Below are 27,552 nucleotides of genomic sequence, written 5' to 3' on the forward strand. Positions count from 1 at the left end.
ATTAAGATTATTTGACTTTCAGGTAGACCTACATCAGATTGCAGGATTTAAAACAGCATAAACTGAACAGTACACATATACAGTCAAACAAATCCTGGTGGAGTTTCAATCAGTGGGTTCTAGTTGAACAGGGTTCAGTGTTTCCATGAGCACAAAAAAATACATTAGTCCTGGTTTGTTTTCCTCTAAATGCACTCAGTGTTAAAAATGAGAAGTTGATTTTCCACTCTGCAGCAGTACAGAGTGTTTTTGTGTCATGAAGGACAAACAACATGATGTTTATTTGCGTCTGAAAAAAGGTCAAATACGAGCTGCCCTCTGGCAGGAAACAATGTGGTTGACGTGCTCGCACTTTTACAATAAAGAAGGTTACTTTAACTGTAAGGGCTGAGAATTGCACAGCCATAATGCTTCATCTCTTAACTTCTTTTCCCTGACATTATCCCGATGTCTTCTTCTTATGCCGATTAACTTCTGTTCACGTTACATCTCCCCCATGAGGAGTCAAGAAATCAATTTAGTGTGACATATTTACTGACTTCAGTGAAGATGTTGTGTACATGGTGTGCTGTGTAAGAGTTAAATAAACGTACCATTTGCATCCTCTGGATCTTACACTGCAGCTCACATATATCATTTTCAAAACCTCTCTGTAGCTCACTCAGTGCCGCCTCGGTTTTCTTCTTCTCCTGCACACACAAAAACATACAATTTAAATTTTTTAAATAATAATCCACATTAAGATACGTTTGTGATACTATATTTATGAAAGTGTGTGCTTCCTCTTAGCTGAGGATAGACTTTGGACGGAGGCTGCTGTGGAGTTTATTAGAAACTTCTAAAGTTTCCAAACATAAAAACCTCTCTGTTCACACACACACACACACACACACACACACACACACACACACACACACACACACACACACACACACACACACACACACACACACACACACACACACACACACACACACACACACACACACACACACACACACACAGAGTTTGTGTAGAAAAACAAACAGAGGCTCTCCTGAGTCAATGAAGTACACTTACATAAGTTTGTTCACACATATGAAGAGATAAGAAAGAATTCATATTCCTGTCTGTGTCTAAAAAAAGATCCAGCACCATAAATATTATATTACTAATAACAAGAAAATTCAATTAGTTTCTGACATTAAGGGAAGATCTAACCGAGTAGTTATGAAGTGTGGGTCATTATGTCATGGTCTTATTTACTGCTAAATTGATCTTTCTGTCAAGGCGCCGGCAGCTAGGCACGCTAACAACGCTGTGCTGATGTCTGATTAAGACAAATGTCATTAGAGGGAAAAAAATTGTTGTGGGTTGTTGATGCTCTCAAAGAACTGCCACATCGACTGTTATGTGTGCTTCTCTTTATCGTCTGTTTACTGGTGAATTATCTGTCCATGTAACTTTGCTAAATGTTGTTTAGGCCTTTTTGTAAAGTTGGCTCTATAAAAATATATATTTGATTGATTGATTGGTGTACCAAATGTGCACTATGTGACTACAAAATTCCCCCAAGAGGACAATAAAACACTGAATTATTTGTATTACTCATTTCGTTCTCTTACTCAATAAATCCAATCATTGCTAAATCAAAATAATGTCATAATCGGCTTGTCAGTTCTTGGCTTTAGGAGAACAAAAATAGGCCAACAAGGCAATAAAAATATCTAAAAGATGCTCTTTTAGCATTTTTATATTTCACACTAGTTGGTTACAAGGACAGAATTATATTAATTTGTCTTGATCCCACCAAAATCCCCCAAATCAAAACCCAAATCCACCAATCCAAATGAAAATCGCCAAGCTCCATTCCTGCTCTGCCTCATGTCCCTTCTCCCAAAACCACTTTTTATTCCCCTATTTTCTTTGTCTGAACACAGAAACCACTGGAGGCTCCATCCTCAGAGCAACACTAAGCTCAACCCCTCTGGGGTCTTCATGTTGTCCTGGCACCAGCTGACACAGGTCCACCGTCTTCTTTGTCCTTCTGTTTGTTTTAGTTTCCTGTCCCTTAATCCCTCAATCCGTACGCTCGTCCAATCATCCAACACTTACTCAACATTTTGATCTTTGCCATATATTCCGTGAAATCTTGTATTCTAAATCCATTTCCTTATTGCCGTGGTGTCAGTGAAAGAATTCAGTTTGGCTACATGTTGATGGTATATCAGCAGACTAAAACAGCCTGATTCTTTGCAGAGTATCATTTTCATCCACACATCGGTCCTTATCATCGCTATCATAAACAGCTTTATCGTTTTAAACACAGGAGGCTAAAATGTGCTTTAGCACCTTTATCTCTCTGCTGTTTCCTATCTGTGATCCACAGAGCTGTGAAAATCAGCTGATCAGCCGCCGTGTCTGGATCAGTAATCTGATATCCTGCCGTTTGTTTGACATGAGGGAAGAGCTGAACAAACGCCTCGCTTATCGCTTTGCCCACATAAACTCCAGCGAAGCACACACACAAGTGTCGAATTCATATTTTTAAAAAAAAGCAGAAAAAAGGTTTAGTAGAGGTCTGAGTGTGTTCCACCTGCTCTCGTGTTTTCCTCTCAGCAGCATGAATACGTTGGTCCATCTCCTCCTCCATCTCACTGAGCTGCATCGAGGCCTGGTCCTGCGCTCTGCAACACAACACATCCCCGAAGTTTAGAGTACCAGCTGAGATTAAGGGTTTCAATCAAACTTGTACAGATTAGACAGACGGACAGTGGGAAACTCTGCGACCTGTTTCATTAATATAATTATTAGCGCACCTGATGGCTGGGTGGGTAAAGATGCATTTGTTTGAGCACCACTCCATTTAAGTTCAACCTCCGTTTGCTTGTTGTCCCTCATGCACAGCTGTGTGACCATCCCTCTACTCCCCCACTTCTTCCTCCTCCATCACACTTGTTACATAATCTTCTCGCTGCTGGACCTGATCACTTCTGCAATCCCTTTCTCTCTCTCTCTCTCTCTCTCTCTCTCTCCCTGGTTGTGTCCTGTCTCCTCTCTGTGTTTGTACTTGAGCTTAGCCCCGTTCTGTGTTTCAGTATAGAGCACCCTATTTTTAAGGTTTCCAAGGTTTAGATGAGGTCATTCAGGCTTAAGCTTATGGCTGCACCTTTCTTTGCCTGAAATCCTTCCTGATTCAGATCATGAAGTAATCTGTGTTTAGTGCTCTTAAGTGTTCTTGACTGGCTTGAAATGGATTGACTTTATCATCCTGCATGGTCACAGAGCACCTGAAGGCATTTCAGATTTTGGATCTATTTTAAAATGATGGTTTTCTCCTGACATTTATGCCAAGCTAAATACTTTTCAAGTTACCATCATGCATGAAAAACATAGCTGAACACTTCTTCACTTTATGAAAAGTATTTAGCAAACTGAAAGTCCTTTTGGACAACAAGGCTGAATCATTTAAAAGGTACATGTGATAGCTTCTATACGTGTACTGTAGGTGTTTCTCACCGTTTGATGGCGAGGGCGAGGTTCTCCATCTCTGAGTTCTGCTGTTTGATCTCTTTGGTGAAGTTCATGATGACTTTCTCCAGCTGAGGGATCAGCCTGGGCTCCGTCAGACTGATGTTCTGGTACAGCGTCGAAGCTTGTTCATGCCTGCAACATATTCAGATTTGGACATGAATATTATTTGAGGACTTGAAGCGGTTTAAGAATCCTTGTTGGTTGTATTTCAAACAGAACAGAACTTTAAAGAGTTACTTAAACATTGATAGAGAAGGGCTTTGTTTTCTTTTTGTTTGAGTTCAAAGAAAAGTTAAACACAACTCTCCTGTATGTTCAAAACAAATCTTCAGACATCATCAGGTTAGCTTAGCTTAGCTTAGCCATGGTTTAGCCATGAACTGTATAAACCATCATCTCAGTGACGTCACCCATTGGTTTTTGAAGAGGCAATGAAGCCCAACGATGGCGGTCTGGTCGCCATATTGTAGCTGTCTCCACCTCAGTTTCCTCAAGAGGTGGAGCCTCCTGGTCAACAGCTTCCTGTCTGGCTCATCAACCACATCTCTAATTATGCAAACTAATTCATAACAAATGGATAAATGATTATCGAGACCAAAACCATATTTTGTACCAAGCATGTTTATTTCTGCTGTAAGAATTAACGGCTCTAATGGCGATTCCTTTGCTTCTGGAGCCAGCCTCAAGTGGTCATTAGTGGAACTACAGTTTTTGCACTTCTACATACGTAGGTTTTTCTTTTTTTAACACTGGAGGTTGTTGCTTTGGTTTAGCTCAGTCCTCGATGCAATGGCAGGCTGGACTCTGACCCTGGCCCTTTTAATTGGGGCCACATTTGTAAGGAACATGTCGAGTGGGATAAGCAGCAGAGCTGAGTATGTGGGTTGCGCCCATGAAGAACATGCAAAATCATTTTCCAAAATGTTTAACTTTTCCTTTCAAGCTGAACGAAAGTGAAAACTTTTTAAATGAACAATCCTGAAGTTTATATTGTGCATTTCTAGTCTATTATCATCATATTTCCATTTCGACAATAAGAATAAAAACTGAAAAAACACTAAAAAATAATACAAAGTTGTGTGTGTCCTGTTTAGCTGACAGACAGCTTCTACGGATTGTTTTTGAAATGAAACCAAAGTAGCTCTTTCATCATTTGCAATGGTCTAATGTGAGTAAAAGATGAACATCTACTTCAGACCTCGAGTGTGATTCACTTGCTCTGTGATGCTCTCTTCTCTCATCTTTATCTGCCTGTGACTCAGCGTAACTGAGTCACTGACGCTAACAAAACGATCCAGAAACCAGATCACAACGACGAGTTAATGTCGGCGTTCACGCCAGGATTTGCTGCCTCATCACTCAGTCAATCCCGTGTGTGTGTGTCATTCTGAAGTCATTATATAACTCTGTGATTAAGCTGTAAAAGTGTCACATAATGAAGGTTAAAGTGGGTCATTGGTGGACAGTCAGTTTGTGTTTGTCTTCTAACTGGGCGGACCGGTTGTCATGTTAAAACATATAGACACAGTGACATGTCTGTCAATAACTCATGATGGCTCATTAAAGAGTCAGAGTGTCAGAGACACACAAACAAACAAAGATAAACCATTGTTAGACTGACAGCGGAGGAATATCCGAAGCATTACAAACCAAAGTTTGTACAGACAGACTGTAGTTAGGTTGTCATCGGGTGGTTAAAACGTAAGGTCGTAGAAAACAATTTGATTGGATTACTTTTTTTGGGATCTATCACATGGTTAGAAAAACTTAAGTCACAAAGAAAAGGTACAACAAAATGTCAAGCTACCCAAATATAGCGTTCAAACTCTCTCAACTATTTGACTGATAAGCAGTTATGGGTTTTTGTTTTGTGATTGCAGTTTCTCTGTAACACAAAGAAGTGTTCTTTTTCAGTGTGTCATCATAAAGCCACTATACAGAAATGCTTCAACTTGATAAGAAGCACAAATATATTTGAACACCTTTAAAAAGTGAATCACCCACTGATACAGCTTCATGTTAAATGTTTTTAGTCAAACTTTTGCTCAACTGTGAGTCGACATGGGTCAAATAATATGGAAGAAAAACTCTGGCATACTATCATCTTCATTGAATTAACAGGAAATGTATTTATAACAAAGTCTAAGTGCAGAAACCTCTATGATTTTTGTTCTACAAGGCCGTGTTGGAAAGTATCCTCATGTTAATGATGGCAGCCTCTCCTTGGTTTAAAATCTCCTGATCCGGTGCCGACACTCCTCTGTCCAATCACCATGTGAACCAGTCTGCACTCATACAAGCACCGGAAGTGTCTGACCCATCTCACATCCTCCGTTCTTACCATCTGCATGGCACATGATACAAAGTCCCCAAATGTAAACTGAAAACATTTAAAAAAAAAGAATTTGTGCTCTCCTCGATCAAAATGTTATGCAAATCTTGTGCCGAACAGGGAATGTGCTATTTAAGTTGTTTAACGTTTACCTGATTGTTGTGTTTCTTTCTTTTTCTTTTTTGATTCTCCTGTGGAGGACGCTCAGTGTGTGTAGAGATGGAGTCCACGACAAATGTCCTCAACGGGACCAAAAGAAACATATCGTATCGTTACATAGCGTGTTGTGTCATAACGTATCATTTTGTCTTACTTATGTTTTTCTGTTTTTTAACGAGGATCTTTTGCAATTTGGGAAATGTGCAAAATACATTAGGATTGGGAGAATCCTAATGTATTTTTATAACCTGATTCTACACTGAAGCACTGAAGACAAGACCCATTTCCCCAAGGGGACAATGTAAGTATCGTGCCGTGTCATATCATATCGTAATGATCTTATCAATGAGGTTATTATACAAAAATGGACCCGAACATTGTTCTTAACACATTTACCAACTTCACCTACAGAACATGATGTGCTGGACATCTTTTTTTCCAAGAAATCGTGCACATAGATAATATTGCAAACTATTTTTGAACATTAACAGATACAGATACAAAACTAGATGGATGTTTTTCATCAGCTTTTCTCAAGGTACACAGATCATTTTCAAGAACTCTACAGCAAGAACAGATTCTTATACTTTGATACATTTTACCCAACTTTATAAATATGTTATTTATGGCTTTTTAGGAAGACATCGTTCTAGAGCAACTAAACCTAAAATCAGAGTATGGAGGACACACTTCACAGAAGCACTGAATGCCTCAATCAGCTGAGAGGTGTAATGTTCTCGTCCATTACATCATCCTCAGTCAGCAAACCATCATGGTATGTAATTGATTTCTTGTTCTGGATGTGTTCATCTCGTACTTTTAACAAACTTTTCTTTCATCATTTTAAAGCACACTCTGGTCTGATGCGAGCTCTGTGCTACGTTTCAGAGCTGTGGACGCTCAGCTGACTGTTACTGCGTGAAGATAAGAGGCTTCATTCAATAGATGACACCGCTGTGAAAATCAATGCAACGATGCCACGGTACAGAAACACGAGGATCGGTCCCGCGCCACACACACACACACACACACACACACACACATACATAATCATACACATATGTTTATTTGTGTGATATAAACAGACACTCATTTAAACAGATATAACTGCATACTCTCTCTAATGTTTTGAATATGGACTGCAGTACCCATTTTAAACCCTAGGTGTCAGAGTTACGTATTGCTCCTTTAAACTGCAATAGAAATAAATGGTACATTTCCGCTTCAATAACTCAAGATAGTTTGGGATGCAAAGTTTGCAAAAACAAATAAGTAATATTCAGGCAAAGACAGGATAAAGGAAAAATTGTATTCTGTTCAAACGTTTATCTTTTTAGATATAAAATGCTGCGTTCCCACTCAGGCTAAACCTCTGTAGTGTTCATAAATGAGTTTTCTTCTTGGATATCGTTCCACATGACACTAAGTATCTCCTTACTGAAAGATCACAAAGACAGTGATAATAGTTCTTTCACACATGCACTCCTGAAAGTGTATTAAAAATGGAGACAGCCTGAGTTTCTCTTTCCCACATGTCTCTCGCAGCGGGAGAGTTTGCCTTCAGCAGGCAGGAAATGACGCTAAAAGGAGGCTGTGGTGTCTGTAATGATGATAACATATCAAGGGAGGCAGACAAAGCAGCAGAGCATGACAATAACATGACAGTTTGACCTTTAAATCAATGCTTTAAATCAAGTATTCACAGTATCAACGAAAGAGTATAAAGAACACACTGAAGAGCAAAAAAAAAAGTGTGAAGCAGCTTCAGTTCAAGCACAAGAATCAAACCAGGTCGCAGTATACAAACTTCATCACCCCTGTCCACTTGCTCGAGGTGAATTTTCCTGAATATTACCTGCTGCAATCACACATCAGCTCACCATGAAGTTTTAATAAGGGGCTGGCAGGAAAATGTTTTTGGATAACTTTGGGTAAAAAAAAAAAAAAAAGATGTGTTTGCATCAAAGGTAAAATATTCTGCAGGTTTGTGGGTATGATTTTTGTTAATTTGTGAAATGTGTGAACAGTTGTGGGACAAGGTTTTGTTGTTAAATCCCCCTTTTATTGTATGTATAAAGTCACTGCAGGACATTTAGGTCTCTGTATAGAAACATTCTGAACGTGTTTTCAGACGTCTGTAGTGAAGCTGCTGACAGGTTGTTAAATATTTCAAGAGAAGAAGAACACAGAAGTCTGCAGCAGGATTTGGCTTAAAATATAAACAGTATGAGTTTTTGTCATTCAGTGTTGGTGGAAGTATGTTGTGATTAAATGATTAGGGTTAAACTAAACTAGATCATTGAGCTCTTGTTGTTTGGAAGTTTTTGCCAAATAAATGTCAACACACTTCATCAGTTTTGTTGTTTGACTGTACGACATCGTGGCTACAAACATAAGCTGAATCACATATTTTTAAATCATGAGAATGTTTTTGATGTCTTTATTTTGAATTGAGTTCAAATCAATGGGGATAACTTTCAGCTGCTAACCGTCTCTGAATCAAACCAATATCAAAAGAGGTGATGATGTAGCGTTAGAGAAACACCTGAGTGTCTATGAATATGAATCTGTCATTTTAGATTATTCAGTTTACTGCTCACTGATTTCATTGTTTATTGATTGAAATTTTGTAAAATGAAGGAAAATATCCTGAAACAATTCTGGAGTATAGTCTGGTTTTGACTCATCATTTGAACAAAATCTTCAATAGTTTAAATTTACACAACAAGTCAGTGTTTAGCATGTTAGTCTTTGACGTATTGAGTAATTGACTAAACGAGTAATCAAACAAATGATCTGAGAGACATTCAAATAGAACACATCATGCCATAAGGCGATATTTTCCTCAAACATACACAGTGAAACTCGTCTCAGAGTTTGATGAAGTTTAAAGACATTATAACTTTAAAGCTGAACTCTAAACCAAGAGTCACTTCGTCTTTAGTCGCCCTTTTTGTGTCACATTCAGGAAACACCTTGAATTTGATGTTTAATGTGAAACACTACATGTGACAAACTCTGAAGATAAAAATGTTTTCACTTATTTTACACGTAGAGATAATGAACTCTGCACTACTGTAAACCTCACTATTTAAGTAGCACAATTTATCATAAAAAAGGCCAAAGTTATGAACTCAAGTCCGAACTCGTCTGAGCTGTTTTCAATCAGATTTGAGTCTCTTAAACAAAAGAAGAAATCCATGTCAATGATTCTAATTGATCCTAAACGAGTCAATCATAACTTGATTATTTGTTTGTTAATTGTTATAGAAATAAAAGTTATAACAAAGATTTACATTGAGGTGCCTTCACATATTAAAGACTTTTCACACCAGACCACCATCACTGTTTCTTGACACAGTCCACGTGCATGTTATTCCAATAAAACAGGTGCAGTAGCTCTTTCAAGTCCTGTAATGTCTGATGTGACTCAGAGCAGGTGGATTTCCCTGTGGAGAACTTTACGCACACACTGCACTCACTGTTATACATTAAGCCCATATTTTCATATTTATCTCTGCCTGCTCAGAGGACAGGTGTGTGTGTGTGTGTGTGTGTGTGTGTGTGTGTGTGTGTGTGTGTGTGTGTCTCACCTGGGGATGTACTTGGCCTGCTCGCCCATCCTCACTTCGAAGTTCTCCCACGCCACGGACACGTCTCCTCCGTCGGACTCCATCTCCTCTCCGTATCGGTCGTTGAAGCCTATGATGAACTCCTGCAGGGTGACGGTTCCGTTCTGGTCCACGTCCAGCCGGTCAAATATCCGGTCCGCCTCGGTCGCAGGCACCTGCAGCTCGGAGCAGATGGTGAGAAACTCGTTCCTCTCGATGCTGCCCGAGTTGTCTACGTCGTAGGTGCGAAACAGGGCGCGCAGTCGCTCCTGCTCCTCTGCGCTCATCCGTTTGATAGAGGGATGTGTCTGACTGGGGGGAAAAAGAGGCGTTTCAGTGACTTACAGCTGAGACACGAACCACACAGGACGGACAGGGTTTTTATTCTCCGGAGAGCTGAAGACCGTCAAGTTTAACTCCACACTGTCGGTGCGCTCTTATCCAAACATGTCGACAGCTGTTTTGTTTTTTTATAAAAAGAACAGTCGAGTTAATCCATTTCGGACGGTCAATTTGTAAAACGTGGACACTTCTGCGTCTCTGTGTTGTCTTCACCCCGAAAAAATATGCCGGCTTGTTGCAGCCAAAAGCAAGTCTGACGGACTGAGAAGCTGCTGTGTGCGTCTCAGGTAACACCAGTCATCTGTACCTGTGTGCAGTGTGTGTGTGTGTGTGTGTGATCTCTCGATCTCTCTCTCTCTCTCTCTCTCTCTCTCTCTCTCTCTCACTTTAACAAAGCGGTCTAGGCCTCAGGCCAAGTGAAAGTGCTTTCATTGTGGGGAAAAGCTAGTATCCTGTAATGTAGTTCAATTATTATTGAATCCACCTGTATGAACTTCCTGATACACAAGAATGATATTCAGCCTTCACAAGAGGCACACAGTGTACTGTAAGCACGTCATTTGCATAACTGGGAAGGCTTGACTGCATGTTCCCACTAATAAACAAACTTTATCTAGCTAACAGTTTTCGATGCAGTGTATAAAAACTAAAATAATAAAAACAAAAAATGTAAGAAAAAACTTTCCAATACCTATATTTGAGTTTATAAACAATTTGTGTTGCAGTAAAACAGAACAGTCCTGAACTTGATCTTATATCTTTCACTGCCATGTGCCCACATACCTTTGTTTTTAACTGCCTTAAGATTTAAGATTTACTTTTTATTGTAAATTTCTGTTTTTACACTCTGTAAGTCATGCAACACACACACAGGCTGAAATATACACACATGCACAAACAGGATCCTATGCACTAATGGAGAGACGTCAGGGTGACCCACAGCGGGCGCTCCTGAGCTGGTGGTGGGGAGGGGGTTTGGGGGGGTGGGGGGGTGGGGGGCAAGTGCTCAGGAAGTGAGCTTGGTCCATATTTAGTCCGCACCGGGACTTGAGCCGGCGACCCTAGTCCCCAAGTCCCTACAGACTGAGCTACTGCCCCCCCCTTAACAACCTTATACCAGGTGGAACACTTTTATTTCTTTAAGATCCTGTTCATTTCTTCATGTACTGTTAGATAAAGTAATATAAGGGAGGCAGCAGGGCCGGACTAACCCTCTAGGTGGCCCAGGGGCCTGAAAGAGGTGTGGGCCCCTGTTAAGCTCCCTCTGTTAGTTTGGTTCTACGATTACAAAAAAAATGCATCAACAACAATTTTAACTGATTGAAGGTAAAAAGTTATTTTACCAAAAAATTACTTCACCAGAAAATTAATATGTGCAAACAAATTTGAGTATTTGGGCTAAAGTTGTTCAACACGTGACAGGAGACTGAGGGACTGGTTTTATCCATTGGGTTGATTTTGTCAGAAGCAAATCTTCACGGCTCTTTATGATCAGGTAAAATTTTGTTCAACAACTTACTTACAATAAAAAAAACACACAGTAGCTGCTAGGAAGCATTCTGCAATAGTTCCATATATACTGTAAAAAATACTGTGACTTTAAATCAACAAGAAAAAGAATAAAAGGAAACATTTGATTTTAGTGATGTAACACTTAACATTGGGAAGGACATGCAATAACAAGCATTAAGAAAATTCAAGTACTTCATCAAAGTCAGAATATGAAATAAAACAAACTTCACTAAACTGAGTAAAGTTAGTGTCGTCTTCACGCTCGTACCCAACTGTCACAAACTACCAATACACGGTGACGTCTGCTGCTGCCACACACTGAAATACCACTGACAAACAACTGCTGAAATACTCTACTTCAATACTCTTTGTTAACCATCAGGGGGCAGTATCTGCTTCTGCCTTCTCTTGTTTGATGTCTATAGCTGAAAAGAGTGAAGACTCTGAGGCAGAGAGTACGTCTTTTTTCACAACTAACACGATGAAGCATGTGAAACAACGTCACACTGGGAAGCTTGAGACACCTCAAACATAATACATGCTGCACACTTATGATCCCCTTTCCCTAACGGAGTGCAAGAGTCAGAGACACGAGTCCCAGTTCTGTAGGGATTTGGGCGGATGATTAAAAGCTCAGAGGCAATTGTTGTTATGACCAGACCTTTTAAGAACGTGAATGAAAACTTTCATTAGGGGTCATAAAGCTGAGAAACGTTAGTGTCTGTTGGAAACGTTTTGTGCTTCAATGCCAGAAACAAAGATTGCTACTCCCTGCCAACCCCCCCCCCCCCCCACATAACACAGACTCTCATCAGCCCCACAGTCAGAAAAACATCAAAGTAATGCGAATGCTGAAACTGTTCTTTATGCGTTACATTAACGCCCACTGGACTCAAATGTATTTTCTTTACATGCACTCTGTGAGTAGTTACATACACTGTAAAATCTTTTTCTCATAGTCCACTACACAGCTCCTACATTGCACCTTTTGTACATTTTGTGTTTTTGATTTTTTATATTTTACATTTTTTAATTGTATTTTATATATTGTAATAGCTTCTTATACTGTATTATTTAAGTTGTTGCTAGTTCTGCTTTATTTCCTTGTTAATTGTTTAGCACCAATACACCAAGTCAAATTCCATTACATTTTAGTTGTGCAAAACATGTATTAATTTTCTAATATTTTATTTTAATCAAAACTTAAAAAGGTCTTTATGTAAGATATTATTATTATATATTTTCATGAAGAAAACATACGCACTTTCATTGTCGGAGAATGGAAATATAAGAGTCATGTTTATTCATATATTGACTTTAAACGAACAATAGGTAGAATTGTATGACAATGTTTTCATTAAAGGTCCCATATTATGCTTTTTCTGGTTTTATATGCCCTTTAGTGTAAAAGATTTGATCTAAAGTGGATTGTTAGCTGCACTTTAATGCAGATATCTATGTTGATGGATAAATCATATTCAGAAAAATGCAGAAGGGAGTCGGTATGTCATTAGCAAGGATTGGGTTCTGCCTGCTTTTGGTTTCCGTGTGGACGGTTTTTCCTGAACACACCGAAGTTCTCTGCCGATTCCTAAAGCTGTCAGCAGCTGTAGCCTTCGATCTTAAAGGTCCCATATTATGCTTTTTCTGGTTTTATATGCCCTTTAGTGTGTTTTCCCAAGTGTCCTGTGCATGTTTAGGCACATCTATTTGCAAAAATTCAAAGTCTGCAGAAACACGGCTCCTCCTATGTCCTCCTGTTAGCTGTAGCATTAGCTGCATGTAACGCTCGGTTCTAGCCCCCCTCGATAAAAATGTGTCAGTCCGACGTCATTGTCAGTGTGAGATCACTGATCTAAGCCCATTGGCTCTTTGTGGCAAGCCCTGCAGCTCGTTGAAATTTCCCAGACTTGTGCTGAGCAACTGACCAATAACGACAGAGCGGATCGGCAGACCAATCAGAGCAGACTTGGCCCACGTGGGGTCTAACAGTGTGGGCTCAACAGAGTGTAGCTGACGGACTCAGAGCGGAGAGGGAGCAAGGAGGAGCAGTACATGAAAACAGACACTTTTTTTCAAACTTTAGCTATTGTGAACGTACAGAAGTAGGTACATAGATTAAATATACGAACCCCAAAAAGGGCAGAATATGGGCTCTTTAAAATATCTCAATTGATTGAAAATTGACTAACTCTATGTTATATATATGCACTTACATTACCTCATATATTTCCAACAGTTATCAAAGCCAAAAAAATCCGTAATTTTATAGTTGTAACGGGACGTGTCGTGGCGGCCACCAAGACAGGCACAACATGTTTATTGTTGCCATGGAAACACTGGATGTTACGTCAAAGACCGCTGCATAAGGAAGCGGGACCGCTACTGAAAACTGTCGTACTGTTGCTGTTCGTGCTGCTGTGATAAAAAACGGCTAGCAGAGAGCACTCCCTTGATTCCCTTTTTGTTATTGTTTTGATTGAGAGCCCCCTGGTGGCAGAACCTACATACTGTGCCTTTAACGCACGTCTTTATAAACATTTGAAAATCTTTAAAAATGTTTGATCAAAACACATCCTGAACAGGGTATCATTTTACGTGTCATATCGTGATTTCAGTATATTGTTACATCGCGTCTGCTAGCTTGTTGTTGGACGTGAAGTTTTCCTAGGATCGTATATTTAATTCAGTGAATTCAACTAAAGTTTTATAAAAGAAAATCTTGAAACTCTTGAAACTAATAAAAAGTTTCAAAAGTTCAAATAACTTCTTGGATTGACTTCAAAAAATGGAAGTTCTTGTTTAAGGTTGTTAAAAGAACTTTCTTTAAATCTCAGGATCACCATCAGGTAACTTCACCCTTCATGACATTTTTAAGTAATGACTTGTGCACATTATCATTTCTCCAATGAGCTCATGTTTTGATCTCTCACCTGCATATCAAATGTTCGTCATTGTCTGGAAAGTCTTCGTCACTCTTCGAGGAGTTCTTATCCTCATTCTGAGAGTCCTCCTCTTCCTCGTCGTGCCGCTCGCTGAATCCACTGATGAACTCCTCTAAGGTCACAGTGCCGTCGTTGTCCACGTCCAGACGGTTGAATATTCCCTCTGCCTCCTGGGAAGGCACCCAGAGCTCCTGACAAATAGTAAAGAACTCGTTTTTTTCAATCTGCCCTGAATTATCCACATCGTAGGCGTGAAAGAGCGAAGTCAGACGCTGTCGTTCCTCCTCACTCATTCCCCTTTTTGATGCCATTTTTTCTGCTCCCAACGTCTTTGTTGACTTAGCTTTGGGAGAAAGAGTGTTACAGTAGGTTGCAAGAAAAATGCTATAAAAGTCAGAGCCTGCTGGAATTGAACTCAACAGCAAAGTTGAGTAGTTAAACGTAACATTATTTCCTCTAAGGTGAGAATCAGAAAGGGTTAGAAACAAGTTGCCAGGTCGGATGTTTGCTCCTTGTTTGAAAAAATCCCATCACTGGAGGAGGAAAGACCGCAGCTCCAAGATACATCTCGATCCTTCTGCTACCTCTCTTAAATAACCTCCCTCCTCCTTTAAACTCCTGACAAACACTTTTAGACCCCTCACAGATGCTGTTACAAATGCTGTTAGAGCCGTGACGGAATTGAAAGTGGAAGACTCCCTGCAGGCGAGCCAAAAAGAGTGAAACAGTGTGAAGAGCAGTGGTAGAAGGTAACTATGGGTTACACAGTCTCTATTCAGAGGTTCTACATTACGCACTGGGTTGTCAACATACACGGTGTTTTAGACACTGGCTTCCTCCCACAGTCCAAAGACATGCTCGTTAGGTCAATTGCCCGTAGGTGTGGATGTGAGGCTGGTTGTCTGTTTCTTTATGCAGCCCTGTGGTTGACTGGTGAACAGTCCAGGGTGTACCCCTCCTCTCGCCTAATGACAGCTGGGATCAGCTCCAGCTCCAGCCCCCCCGTTACACGTTTGTGTCTCAGTTGTATTGATCGTTGATTGATTGTTTTTTTACCAGGAAAATATTCTCATTGAGATACAAGATCTCTATTTCCAGAGAGTTCTTGCCAAGACACTACAGGATAAAAGTTCCAGACGTAGACCAAAGACAGACATACACAAATGTTACATAAACCAGCAAATCATGGAATCAAATCAGAAGTGTTAAGCAGAGAAATATGTACAGTCGTCACATGATCCTTTATCCGAGTTTTAAAATCTTCACAGCTCACTAAATGCTCTAGTTTAAGTTGACTCTGCAACTCGGAACCAAGATGCACACTCACCAAAGACAGAGCCAGTTCTTTCATGATGAGTCTTTAAGATCGAAGGCTACAGCTGCTGACAGCTTTAGGATTCGGCAGAGAACTTCAGTGTGTTCAGGAAAAACCGTCCACACGGAAACCAAAAGCAGAACCCAATCCGTGCTAATGAAGTACTGACTCCCATCTGCATTATTCTGAAGATGATTTATCCATCAGCGTAGATATCTGCACTGAAGTGCAGCTAACAATCCACTTCAGATCAAACCTTTTCTACTTTAATGACAAATCTGCTTGATGCCGTATCATACAAGCCAATCAGCTTTCAGATTCTCTGACGGCCTGCAGAGCATCAGAAATGATCGACGTGACCGTCATTCAACAAAGAAAGATGTTTTCATCTCCCTCTCTCTCTTCTTGAGGACATGGCAAAGCTTTCCTTTTGAACTTTTTAATAATCTGCGTCAAGAGAAAATAAAAATCTGTGTTTCTGAATGAATGAGATCATAATCTTTGAATCACGAGTAACGAGGTGTTTAGGATTCCCGGCACCTCAGTTGCACTCTATGTGGATGGAGTTTTTTCAGCAATCGCCCTATTGTCTCTTGAGTCACCACATATAGCGAGTCTGAATGCATTTCAGAAGCATCACATCAGAAGCATGTTTTACCGGCACAGCTGACCCTGATCGTTCAGTAGGGGGGTTTGAGATCTAAGTTTCCAATACAATACGATAACAATCCTATCTCTGTTACCTAAATACAAAAGTATCTCCTCAGAGAACCAAATGTCCCCCCGGGGGATTAAGAACATATTTCTGGTTCTGCGTCAAAGCCAAACCAAAAAAAAAAAAAAAAACTGGATTAAACAGTCTGGAAATGTTTGCTACTTGAAGCGTCTGCTAGACGAATTGTAGAAATGATTATTGCTCACACGCTAAAACGGTTTGTTGATCTTAAAGACAACGATGTGTTGTTGAAGATTTGACCAGCCTTCAGTACAAAAAGTTATTGATCTAAGTTTAGATTTTAAAAAAGGATTATAGTCAAAAGCTAGCAGGAACCATTTGACTAAACAACAAGTACTTTTAAATGTGAGGAAAAGAGTCACTCAGTCAGAGATCGTCTGCAGACACAGTTACTCTTTGTGTTTTAAAATGCGTACAGAGGTCACTGATATAATTATGACAAGTTAAAGATCCTGATCAAAACAAGAGACAAAAAACAACAAACTTTCATAGAGTGTCCGAGTGCGATGATCAGAGAACGTTTAAACATTGATCTACAAACACACACAAACTCTTATATTCATTAATAATTCATCATTTATTGTCTTGGTCTTGTCTCGGTCTTGCCCTGCCTTGGTCTTGGTCTTGGTCTTGGTCGTGTCCTGGACTCGGAGCACTCTGGTCTTGGGGATGTCTTGGTGTTCTCTTGACTACAACACCAAGGTCAGCTGTGGCTCAGTGGTAGTACTGATGACACATTACATACCATCAGTGTGTGAATGTGTAGGTGTGACCTGCGGTGTAAAAACACTTTGAGTAGTCAGAAGACTAGAAAAGAACGATAGAAGCTCAAGTCCATTTACCATTAAGTCCAGTTGTGTGCAGATGTTTGTGTGAGAGTCAGTGCAGAGGATAAACTGTTAGAGCAGCGTTCACTTTTCTGATGTCTTCGATAGCGGGGAGACGAGCACAGCCGAAGAGATGAAGAACCTTTAACCTTCAGAGAGAGAAAAAAAAACATGAAATAAAAACCAAGCTTCATTGTAAGAGAATAAGTTACTGAGAAACTTTTCACAGAGATAGTTCAGCTCTTTTTAAAAAAATCTTAAATTCAGACATATCACATTTGTAATTACAGCAGCAGCAGCTGATCTCTTGCTGGAAACCTCACTGAACAGAAGGTCATTGTTTCCCTGGTTGGCAGTGTTAAGTTTCATTTCTCACACTGTGTTCATCATCACAAGGAGGTGGCGCCTGATCGTTGCAGGACTGCAATATGCTTGTATCAAAGCTCCACTGAATTTCATGCCGATCTTTCATGTTTCTTAATAGTATCGTCTTGAATATAGTTATGTTGAATAAAAAGGTTCATCCATGCAGCCAAGCCATTTGTGTTATGTATACAAAAAAGAACAATTTACATGTATTGACATCACAAAGATGTGAATGCACAACATTGGCCGAAATGTCTCTTTGTCTGAAGTTAAGGTGACCTAGAATTGCAAAATATGCACGAAGGCAAGTAAGTAAAAGAGCAAAGACAACAAAAAAACCTCTACATTAAAAACATACACAATTATGAGCATGAATATATTCTATAAATACCAAAGTAAAATAGTTTATTTAAGCAATATCACACACGAAGTCGAGGTGATGTTGTCAGTGCCAGCAATGATTCAGCTGCAGGTCAAAAACAAACAAAAACACACAATATTATTCTGAAAAGTTCCTGACGAGTCTTCATTATCACAAATCATCTGTTGTAATGAATATTTATCTCTCCTCTTGAATATTTACCTCTTGCAGCGTCTGCAGAGCTTCAGTATGCTCTCCACGCTGATGTGACAGAAACTCAGTTTGACTGTTTGAAGGTGACTGCTGCAGTAATTAGCCAGGAGAGTAACCCTGAAACACAAATAAATCTGCAAGTCAGCATTTTATTTATTCGTTTTGACAGTTTAAATCTTCGGATTTGTAGACAAACTAGCAGCATGGGCTGAAATGAAAATAGCATGCCACTCTTACAGAGAGTGAGGAATGACAGCGCCCCCCCCAATCCAATAGACGCCGCCCCCCCATTTCTAGAAACCTTTAATCCTGTTGGATTACGTTTGAACAACGGTGCCCTGATAAAGTTAAAGTTAAAGGTTTTTTTTCAAAATAGCGATTGGTGTAATAACTCATCACTCTCCCACTCTACTACAAAACTACACAAGGTTCAACTTATCAAAAATATTTTTGTTACAGTACATGTAATGGATCCCAAAGTAAGGGTACTGCAAAGGCCCATTAGGATGACTAACATGATCAAAAACCCAGAGAGACAATCAGCTCAGTATGTTGAGTGGGCTGTGATGTACCCTCTGTTTCCTGTGCAGGTGGAGCTGAGATCCAGCTGCTGAAGTCGTCTACATCTCAGAGCCAGAGACTCCACACCGGCATCTGTTACTGCCTTACAGCCGCTCACATCCAGGTCCCTGATACACAAACGTACAACAACTTAAAACCACAATAGAACTGTAAGGATATCAAGATCACATCAGTGGACACATAAGACTGAATGTCCTGAGTCCTGATTCATGGTCTTTAAGATTAAGTTGTTGTTTTAGGGTAAAGGTTTGACATCACTTCTTCAACATTCAGTGATATTAGTCAAATATTGTAGCTGTAGAAGTGTGTGTGTTACCTGATACAAGGTGTGTATTTGCTGATGCTGAGTAGTGTCAGGTCAGTGACTGCAGGACAGGAGCTCAGAGTCAGACTCTGAAGTTTTACACAGCTCTGAAGCAAAGAGTCCACGGCAACATCAGAAACCTGTGAAGACAGAAAGAACAGAGAGCGAATGAAAGGTCGGATTCGAACCTGGACCGCCCGCTTGGAAGACTATAGCCATGCGCCACCAGCCCCCCATCGGACCAGCTTCAAAGACAGATTCAGTGTTTTCAAACGTTCCGAGTCACAAAACGTGAAACTCACCGCCTGTAGTCCAGTCAGATTTAGTGAAATGAGACCGTTGAGCTGTGATGTCATCACTGTGAGACAGTCTGTGTTTACTCGAGGCACTTGTCCGATGTTGAGGTGCTGGAGGCCGGCACACGTCTAAAACATGAAATTGTTTTGTTTGTTTAGCTTTTTATGAATGGAAGGAATGCGTTTATTGAGACAAAAAGACAGGAAGCAAGAAAGTCTTTTCCACATCCTTCAACCTTAAAGTTTTATCTCTTTACTGAACTGTTCTGTACATGTGTGAGCAGTGGGGGTTGTTTAAAGAAAGAAATCTCACCCTGCTGTCTTTTAACGATTACAGTATCACTAGTTGATCATCCACTGTTCCTGAAGTGTGCTGTTTATCACCTCACGTGACACCGTCTGCACAGAATATGTTTGGACATAAAAATAACCATTTGTAAATGGCTGATGCTGCATTTGTTAAAAGTTTTATGCTGATTGTCTCGTCTGCTTCTTAAGCTCATAAAGAGACATAAATGTCGGTTTCATAGCCAGCTAACAACTGCTCACAGGAGCTTTAAACGTGTTACACATATTTTGTTTCGGCACTTTGAAATACAATGAATGGTGTAAGACACATTTTTTAAAATCACGTACCTTAAAAACAGTCTGTAGACAGGACGGAGAGAGGAACTGACAGCCAAACACCTCCACTGCGCAGACTAACGTGAAAACAACTCATGAACAAAAACATGGAACGTCCAGTTTGTTTCCAGAGATCTGAGCATTTAGTTCACTAGACTGTTAATCACCCTCGGTAGTTGGCACCAGAATCACGAGTCGATTTAACAAATTATTTAAACCTCGCCCCACAATGCCTGTCAGGCTGCAGACGCCTGCTAGACGAGGCTGAAGCTTCAGTTAATGGGCCTGCTGGTCGTGCTCTACTACCCTGATGTAAACTAGCACACTGAACAGATAGCATCTTGTAGGAGCAGCAGAGCTGATTGGCAGCATTTTGATTTAGAAAGTGGAAATAAACTGGCATATTGACTTGTCACATTTATCAAGGGCATGTGGATGTTAAGCTGCAGGGAGGACCGGAGGCTGCTAGCGCTGCTTATGTTAGCCACACTCGGAAAACCAAATTACAATTTTGAATAACTTGTGCTCAATTTTGACGGTTTTCTGAGTGTTCTTTTAATCTTTAGACTATTGGGTTAAACACAATTCAAGTCTGTTTAACCAACAACGTAATTAACTGGCTGGGAACATCTGGATGGATTTACAGATGCAAATAAAGAAATGTGATTGTTGAGTCAAATCCAGGAGGAAAACCAAGACAATAAAAAAGCCCAATGAAACACAACCACACAACCAAAACTCATCAGTGTATTAAGTTACAAGATGTTTCTAATATATCTGATATTATAGTTCCCTACTGCTTCATGTTTACACAAGCTTTATATTTTCAGAGTACACAGATAAACTAAGATGTATTCAAACTGACCTTTCTTTGTGCCTCATGACGAGTTTGACGAGTGGGTCATCAGTGAGCTGACAGCCGTTCAGGACGACAGATTTTAGTCTCAGCCTGCAGAAAAAGTAAACGAGAGATAAACACTGTTCATGATGATGACATTTCCAGTTTTCATTCAGCCTCCTGTTGCATTTGTTTTTGTGCTGGTCGAGTGTTATTTTATCACTGAGTGTCTGAGTTTATCTGTAAAGAGTTTGAAGATATAACACAGACTTAATGTTTGTATCTCTGGATTTCAGGGTTAGGGTTATCTTTTGCCGACACTGATTGGAGACTGGCTGACTGACTGAAAGTGTTAGGGATGATCTTCTTTTGTGATCCAGCTACAACAAAAACTGAACTAAAAGTAGCCGGGGCTCGTTGCTCCCCACAACACCGTCCAGTGTGAGCGAGGACCGGCATGTAGGTGAGCTGACCCGGCTTTATGACGTGCCTGTCTTGAGAACCAGTCCTTTCTGTCACTGTCCATTTCATGACTTTCTTTCACACTAGCTTTTTGTTTTATTTATATATGTTGCAGATTAGGATGTCTCCTGGAAGCCTGCTTTTGGAGATTTTCCGGGCACGCCCAACTGGGAGGAGAGCCATCGGTATCCCCAGGAGGAGTTAGAAAATGTTGCTGGGGAGAGGGAAGTCTGGGTTGACTGTACTGCACCTGCTGCGTCTGCTACCTGAATGGATGGATGGATGGATGTAGCCGGTTCAAGCTCTTAACAAAAGGAATAGCTTTAAGAACTTAAACAGGTACTTTATGATGTAAAAAATGAGCATATCCACCTGGTGTTTTGGAACAAAAACAATGAACACAGAGGTAGAGTAAAATGTAAAAGTCTATTAAACAGCATCACTACCACTGAGAAGTTAATTAAAAATAAGATCAAATGAAATGTACCGTATAAATATAAAAACTGACCCTGGACAGCAGTCACTCAGGGCTTTCACTCCTGCGTCTGTCGCTCCACTCCAGCTCACATCCACACTGGTCACATGATCACACAGCTGGCCAATCAGAGGCAGCATCCGGTCACCATGGAGACCAGGACCTGTGCAACTTGTGACCTGGAGTTCCTGTAGTTTACAGATGTAGATTCAGTGATTGACTGAGTATCTGTTGTTTTAAGGGTAATCATTAGCTGATACAATAAGTCGTTTATCTTCCTGCGGTCAACACCTGACAGGCGTTACATAACGCTGCAGGTGATAATGACACACCTAACAACCACTAACTCTTTTATAGAGATCATAAATAGAGATCATAAATGTTACTACCTAAAAGACAACAAAATCATTACATCATGTTTAACATTTAGTTACTACGGAAACCCTAAATGAATATCCATTCAGACGATTATACCAACACTACAAGTTATTTCTAGTAGTTTTTCTCCATGAGATGAGATTTATTTCTTCATAATCTCATGATAAATAAGCTTCTCATCTCGTGGTAACGGGATAATTTTCTGGTGATCTAGAAAACAAATCAATAGAGCCATCACTAATAACTGGTAGAACTTACATAGAGGCAGAAATGTCATCATTGTTGGACTCTAAATTAATTCAATGGACTCTTTCACACAGATAAGAATCAAAATAAAGTTCTGGAGCAAACAAATCAACCATGGCAAATCTCACAAGCTGCAAAAGCACAGCGTCTTCCTCAGAGTCGTTTAGTCCATTGAATAAATGTAACGTCTGAAGTCTTTCTCTGACCTCCATCTGTGGAGGGGCCAAAGCATAAGAGTTTCCTTCTACATATTTAGACTCTGTCATTTCCTCTGTCATGTCAGATTTCTGCAACGTCCCTCTTATGTCATGTCCCGCCCCACTGAGACTCCCTTCCTCCTGTCCGCTGTGAGGGACGTGTGAATAGGCAACTCATGAAGATTTCAGGGGCAGACTGTCCTGTAATTCTGAAGATATTTTCAGCAGTGCACTTGTGGAAAGGGCTTTAGTGATGCTGTGCTGCTTTAGAGACCTGATCTGTACTCTTTATTTGTTTTGTCGTCACTGACAGCCGGCACATGGAATCAGGGCGTGGGCTCATCTCATACACAGTGTCAATAGAAGCATAAAAAATCCAGGTCATTGGCAAATCAGAAGTATTTTTTCTTCTCAGAATAGACTCCGCGGTGGCTAATTGATTAGGATGATCCAACCCTGCAGCCTGGGGGGCGTCACTGTACAATCATGTGAAGGCAAACACCAACCAATACCGCTTTTATTCAACAAGAGGAATTCTGAGTCCCCGTTTTACCTCCAGAGAGTTTCTGCACAGAGTGAAGAACTTGGCCAGCCCCCAGGAGGAGAGTGAGGGTCCACTGCAGCTGTACAGACTCAGGCTGCGAGGACGACGTCCGCCCACGCGGAGGAACCAACGCTGTGTCAGGGTGGAGTTTTCCACTCTCACATCTCTCCCTTCACAAAGAGGTAGAGGTTAATTGTTCAGTGTGTGAAGCTGCTGAGGTGAGTCAGTGACCTACAATGTGTGTGCAGGTAGAGAGCGTGTGATGGTGCCGCTCGGGGGGGGTTATCTCACTGTGTGTTTGTCCAGGGAGTGGTCCAGTACACCGCATCACTGGAACCACTTACATCATGAGAATGCACCATGTGCTCCCACACACACACACACACACACACACATTTTGGAAATCCTACCTGGAAAAGCTCAGGACATTCCACTTATGTAATCAGCTGAGAGTGTGAAGGAATGTAACTAAATACATTTACTCAACTGTACTGAACTAGAGTTAGAGGTACAGTATTTGTGTACCTTCCTCAAATTACGATTGCTTTAAAAAAGGATTACGTGTCCTTTTTAAGCCGAATGAACCTTTAGGAAACAAACGGGCCTGCTCGCCCTGCTGACCCCAAAAAGCACGAACCAGACCGAGAAACAGGCTGTTTTTTTCACGAGGGCCACAAGTCTTTCACATAAATAAACATGGTTCTTTGAGCAAAGCCGACTCACAGAGGGTGTGATCTGCAGCCAGTGAGTGCAGACGTCTGCAGACCTGCGTCGCTCTGCACAGATCTGTGAGCGGCAGCAGAGACAGGACGGACAGCCACACCTCATCAGGCAGACACAGCCAGCGCTCACTGACGGCGACACCTGCTGGCTGACAAATGGAAAAACAACGACAACCATCTACACATAGGACAACTCAATATTACTGTCAGACACAACAGATAACTGATAACTGTGATCCTTATGTATGTATTAATAATGACAGACATGAAGGTTTCTTACTCTGTATATGTTGTCAGTTTTCTCACACTGCCATGAACCTGTAAAGGAAAAACTCTTTACTACTGATTATTTGATCATTAGGACATTGGATCTTTGTATGTTTACCCTTAATCCATAGTCTGGGCTTTTATCTACTTCAGTCTATGAAATTACCTTCCAATTACCTTTTGACATTAAGTGTCAATATGAGACTTGAACTATTTTCAAACTAAAGTGGTCGAGGTCAAAAAGCTCCAGCAACACTTGAAGTATGAAGATCAACATGATTCACTTTATTAGACTGACGTGTTTCTGCCTGTGGCCTTCATCAGGGTCAGAAAGGAGATTTAACTGTGTGCAAAATTAGGATATCAAAAAAGAAATAGAAGTTTAAATCATAAATTTGATGGTACTTTGTAAGACACCCTGCTGCACTGTGTGTGTGAGAGAGGGAGAGACTCCTGTTCAAATTATCACTAACGATTGCTGTGCTGGCCGATCAAGTTTTCATGAGACGTTTGTTCTCCTAATTTTTCCAATTGATTTTCATCTCTGAAACCAGAACAAGCTGCAGAGTCCTTCCCATCCCTCCTCACCTCTAACCTTCTCTCTCTCTCTCTCTCTGGTACACACTGGCATTATTCTCTGACAGATGTTGTTCATCATTATTTCTTGTGTCTTGCCGTTTTTTCTCCTTGATCCTTAAACTATTTCAAAAGTAAATGCATCTGGGCCTCTGATTGAGTCCCTTTTTTTAGTCAGCACATCTGGAAACATCAGGCCAGTAAAAGGGGCCGGGCTTTAAATTGAGATGTGCTGGGGCGTGTCGGTAGCCCAGCGGTTAGTGCCTGTGCCCCATGTTTGGAGGACTAGTCTTCCAATCGGGCGGCCAGACAGGTTTGAATCCAACCTGTGGTTCCTTTCCTGTATGTCTTTCCCCACTCTCTCTAGCTCCCCAATTTCTGACTCCAACCACTGTCCTGTCTCTCCAATAAAAAAAAGAAACCCTTAAATGTAAAAAAAAAAAAAAAAAAACTAGGATGTGTTGTTATTTGAAGTTTTACGGTAAATAAAGAAACTGAAGATCATTGTTCCATCACACAAATCTTTTTTAGATTTGCTGGACTTACGACAAAATGACATTTACCATCCCTAATGCAGCCTTACTCGACACACATAAAACATTTTCCAACATAAACCTCAAAATGAACAGTGGAATCAATGAGGACTTGTTTCGTGCAGCTGATGAGTCGGCATAAAGAAACTGTGTGGACAAACTGTTGTCTTATATCAGCATTAACACAAGAACACACACAGTGAACTCTTTCAAACATAAAGGAGAAAATCCCCCTTTAATCTTCTGACTCGCTGCCTGGAGGATGTCCCATAAAGTGTGAAATTAATTTCAGACACTGTTTCCTTAAAAGTAATGAAGCAAGTCGTTGTAATTAGGGACCCCGTCTAACTGAAGCCGTTCATAAGACTAGTTGAAGAGTAATGATGTCTTTATGTAATGTGATGTTAAACTCACGCACAGCTGATGATGATGGTCCTCGGTCATCAAAGTGTGTCTCTGTTTGCAGCTGACATTTGTGTGTATCCCTGCAGGCTGAAGAAGGCTTCCTTTGGTCCTCTGGTGTGTGTCTGTTTGTGTGTCCTCTAACGAGTGACGACTGAGGTCTGCAGGAGACATTTCATCAGATTCAGATTCAGCTAAAAATGAAAATAAAAACTGTTCCTACCTTTAAAGTTGGTACATTCTAATATTTTAACTGTAAAAAATGGTGAATGGACTTGAGCTTGTTTAGCACTTTTCTAGTCTTCTGACTTCTCTTAGCTCTGTCACACCGCAGGTCACACCAACACATCCACACACTGATGGTAGAGGCTGCTGTGTAGTGAAACCATCAGAAGTTACAAATCCATTAAGACACATTCATACACCGCTGACGAAGCAGCAGGAGCAACTTGGGGTTAAGAGTCTTGCCCAAGGTCACAACGGACACCCTCGACCTTCCGGTTTAGAGACAACCAACAAACTGAGCCGCCCCTAAAAACAGCCAATATTAAAGAACTGGTGAGTGTAGAGGAGGAGATATGGTCTCTGGGTACAGCATCAAATACAAATGAATGTGCAAATATCTTTGTTACCTTTTCAATATTTCATTTTTGGTTGAAGAAAACAGAGAGGCTCCTGATTTGTCACAGAGTTTTAGTGAGGCTCCACGACCCTCTGCTTTTTTCTCGGGCCCGCAGACACCGCCTCCATGTTGTCCACGCACATTAAGTCCCCCTCTCTTAGGTAACAAACCTGAACACAGACAGAGACAAAGACAAAGACAGAGGCTAATCAAAGAGAGACAACACAACTTCACATTGAGGGACGGCATTGCAAATAATGCGAGGCTATTACTACTGGTGCATCAGTTTGCTTTCTTCAAACTTCATATTCATATAAAATGATTACAAAATAAATAAATCATTTCCATCACCTGTAACTAAATCACAATAGGGCCTCTCAAACCTCCCTGATGCACATTTAAATGAATATTAATCGCTGGCGTGATTTTGGCCTTTTCGCTGACACCTCCTTCCAATTATCGGTCTATTTAAGAAACAAGATTTCTAGTCCCTCTCTCGCTGCTCTTTCGCTGCCACCTCAGAACCCACCTGTAGGCTTCGACTGGGGATTTAAGATATTATACCATCACTCAACCAAACAAACGTGAGTTGTCTGCCTGAAATAATATTGGAGACATGAGGCTTTAAAAACACAATCACAGATATTCATGTTAATTTGCGACTCATAGAGGCAATCTGTCCCTCAGGCTTGACTCTATAACTCTACCATTAATAGATGACTCTGAATGGGCTCCTGTATGACCTTTCTGTACCTGAGTTAGTGATGCATGTAGGACGCTTCCCCGCCGCAGTGACATCATCATCATCATCATCATTAGTCCATTTCTGCTCCTTAATAAGATCATCAGTCCCAGTTTTTCTTTCTGCGGTTCCCTGAATCGATTCATCGTATTTGTTACGATGAATGTCACAACGTTTGGTCTGTGCACGCTGATGAAGTGATGCCTTATTTTTATTGAGTTTAGATTTATTCATAACATGTAAAGCTCTCTTCTCTGTGTGTTTCTCTGCAGCTGTAACTCCTTCGGTTCCAGCTTTAGTGAGACGTTTTGGAGCGTCAGGATTCGACGTGGTTTGCTCAGATGTCTTTCCCTCTCTTGCAGGTGACTCTACGAGGCGTCCTGGTTCTGTTGGTTTTCTCTGCCTTGCTCTGAGGTGGTGCAGCTGATCCACACAGAGCTGATACCGCTCATAGACAGTCAGGGTCGGAGGTGTTTTCAAACGACTGAGGCTTGAAGTCTTTTCCACGTG

The 27,552-nt window shown here is 40.7% G+C and overlaps 1 protein-coding gene across 1 annotated transcript in view; it reads right to left on the minus strand.

Annotated features, from left to right (window-relative positions):
• The window catches only part of rasef (RAS and EF-hand domain containing), a 28,240-nt gene extending 13,388 nt beyond the window's left edge, over positions 1–14,852 (minus strand). Inside the window, exons 1-5 of the mRNA XM_061038847.1 lie at positions 14,403–14,852; positions 9,598–9,927; positions 3,499–3,645; positions 2,576–2,666; positions 594–689 (exon numbers count right to left, since the gene is read on the minus strand). Of these exons, the coding sequence (XP_060894830.1) occupies positions 594–689; positions 2,576–2,666; positions 3,499–3,645; positions 9,598–9,927; positions 14,403–14,725 (987 nt within the window). The 5' untranslated portion in view covers positions 14,726–14,852. The remainder of the gene's footprint in view (positions 1–593; positions 690–2,575; positions 2,667–3,498; positions 3,646–9,597; positions 9,928–14,402) is intronic.
• Positions 14,853–27,552: the final 12,700 nt, after the last annotated feature.

This window comes from Labrus mixtus, chromosome 5 (genome assembly GCF_963584025.1).
Source record: "Labrus mixtus chromosome 5, fLabMix1.1, whole genome shotgun sequence".
NCBI lineage: Eukaryota > Metazoa > Chordata > Actinopteri > Labriformes > Labridae > Labrus > Labrus mixtus.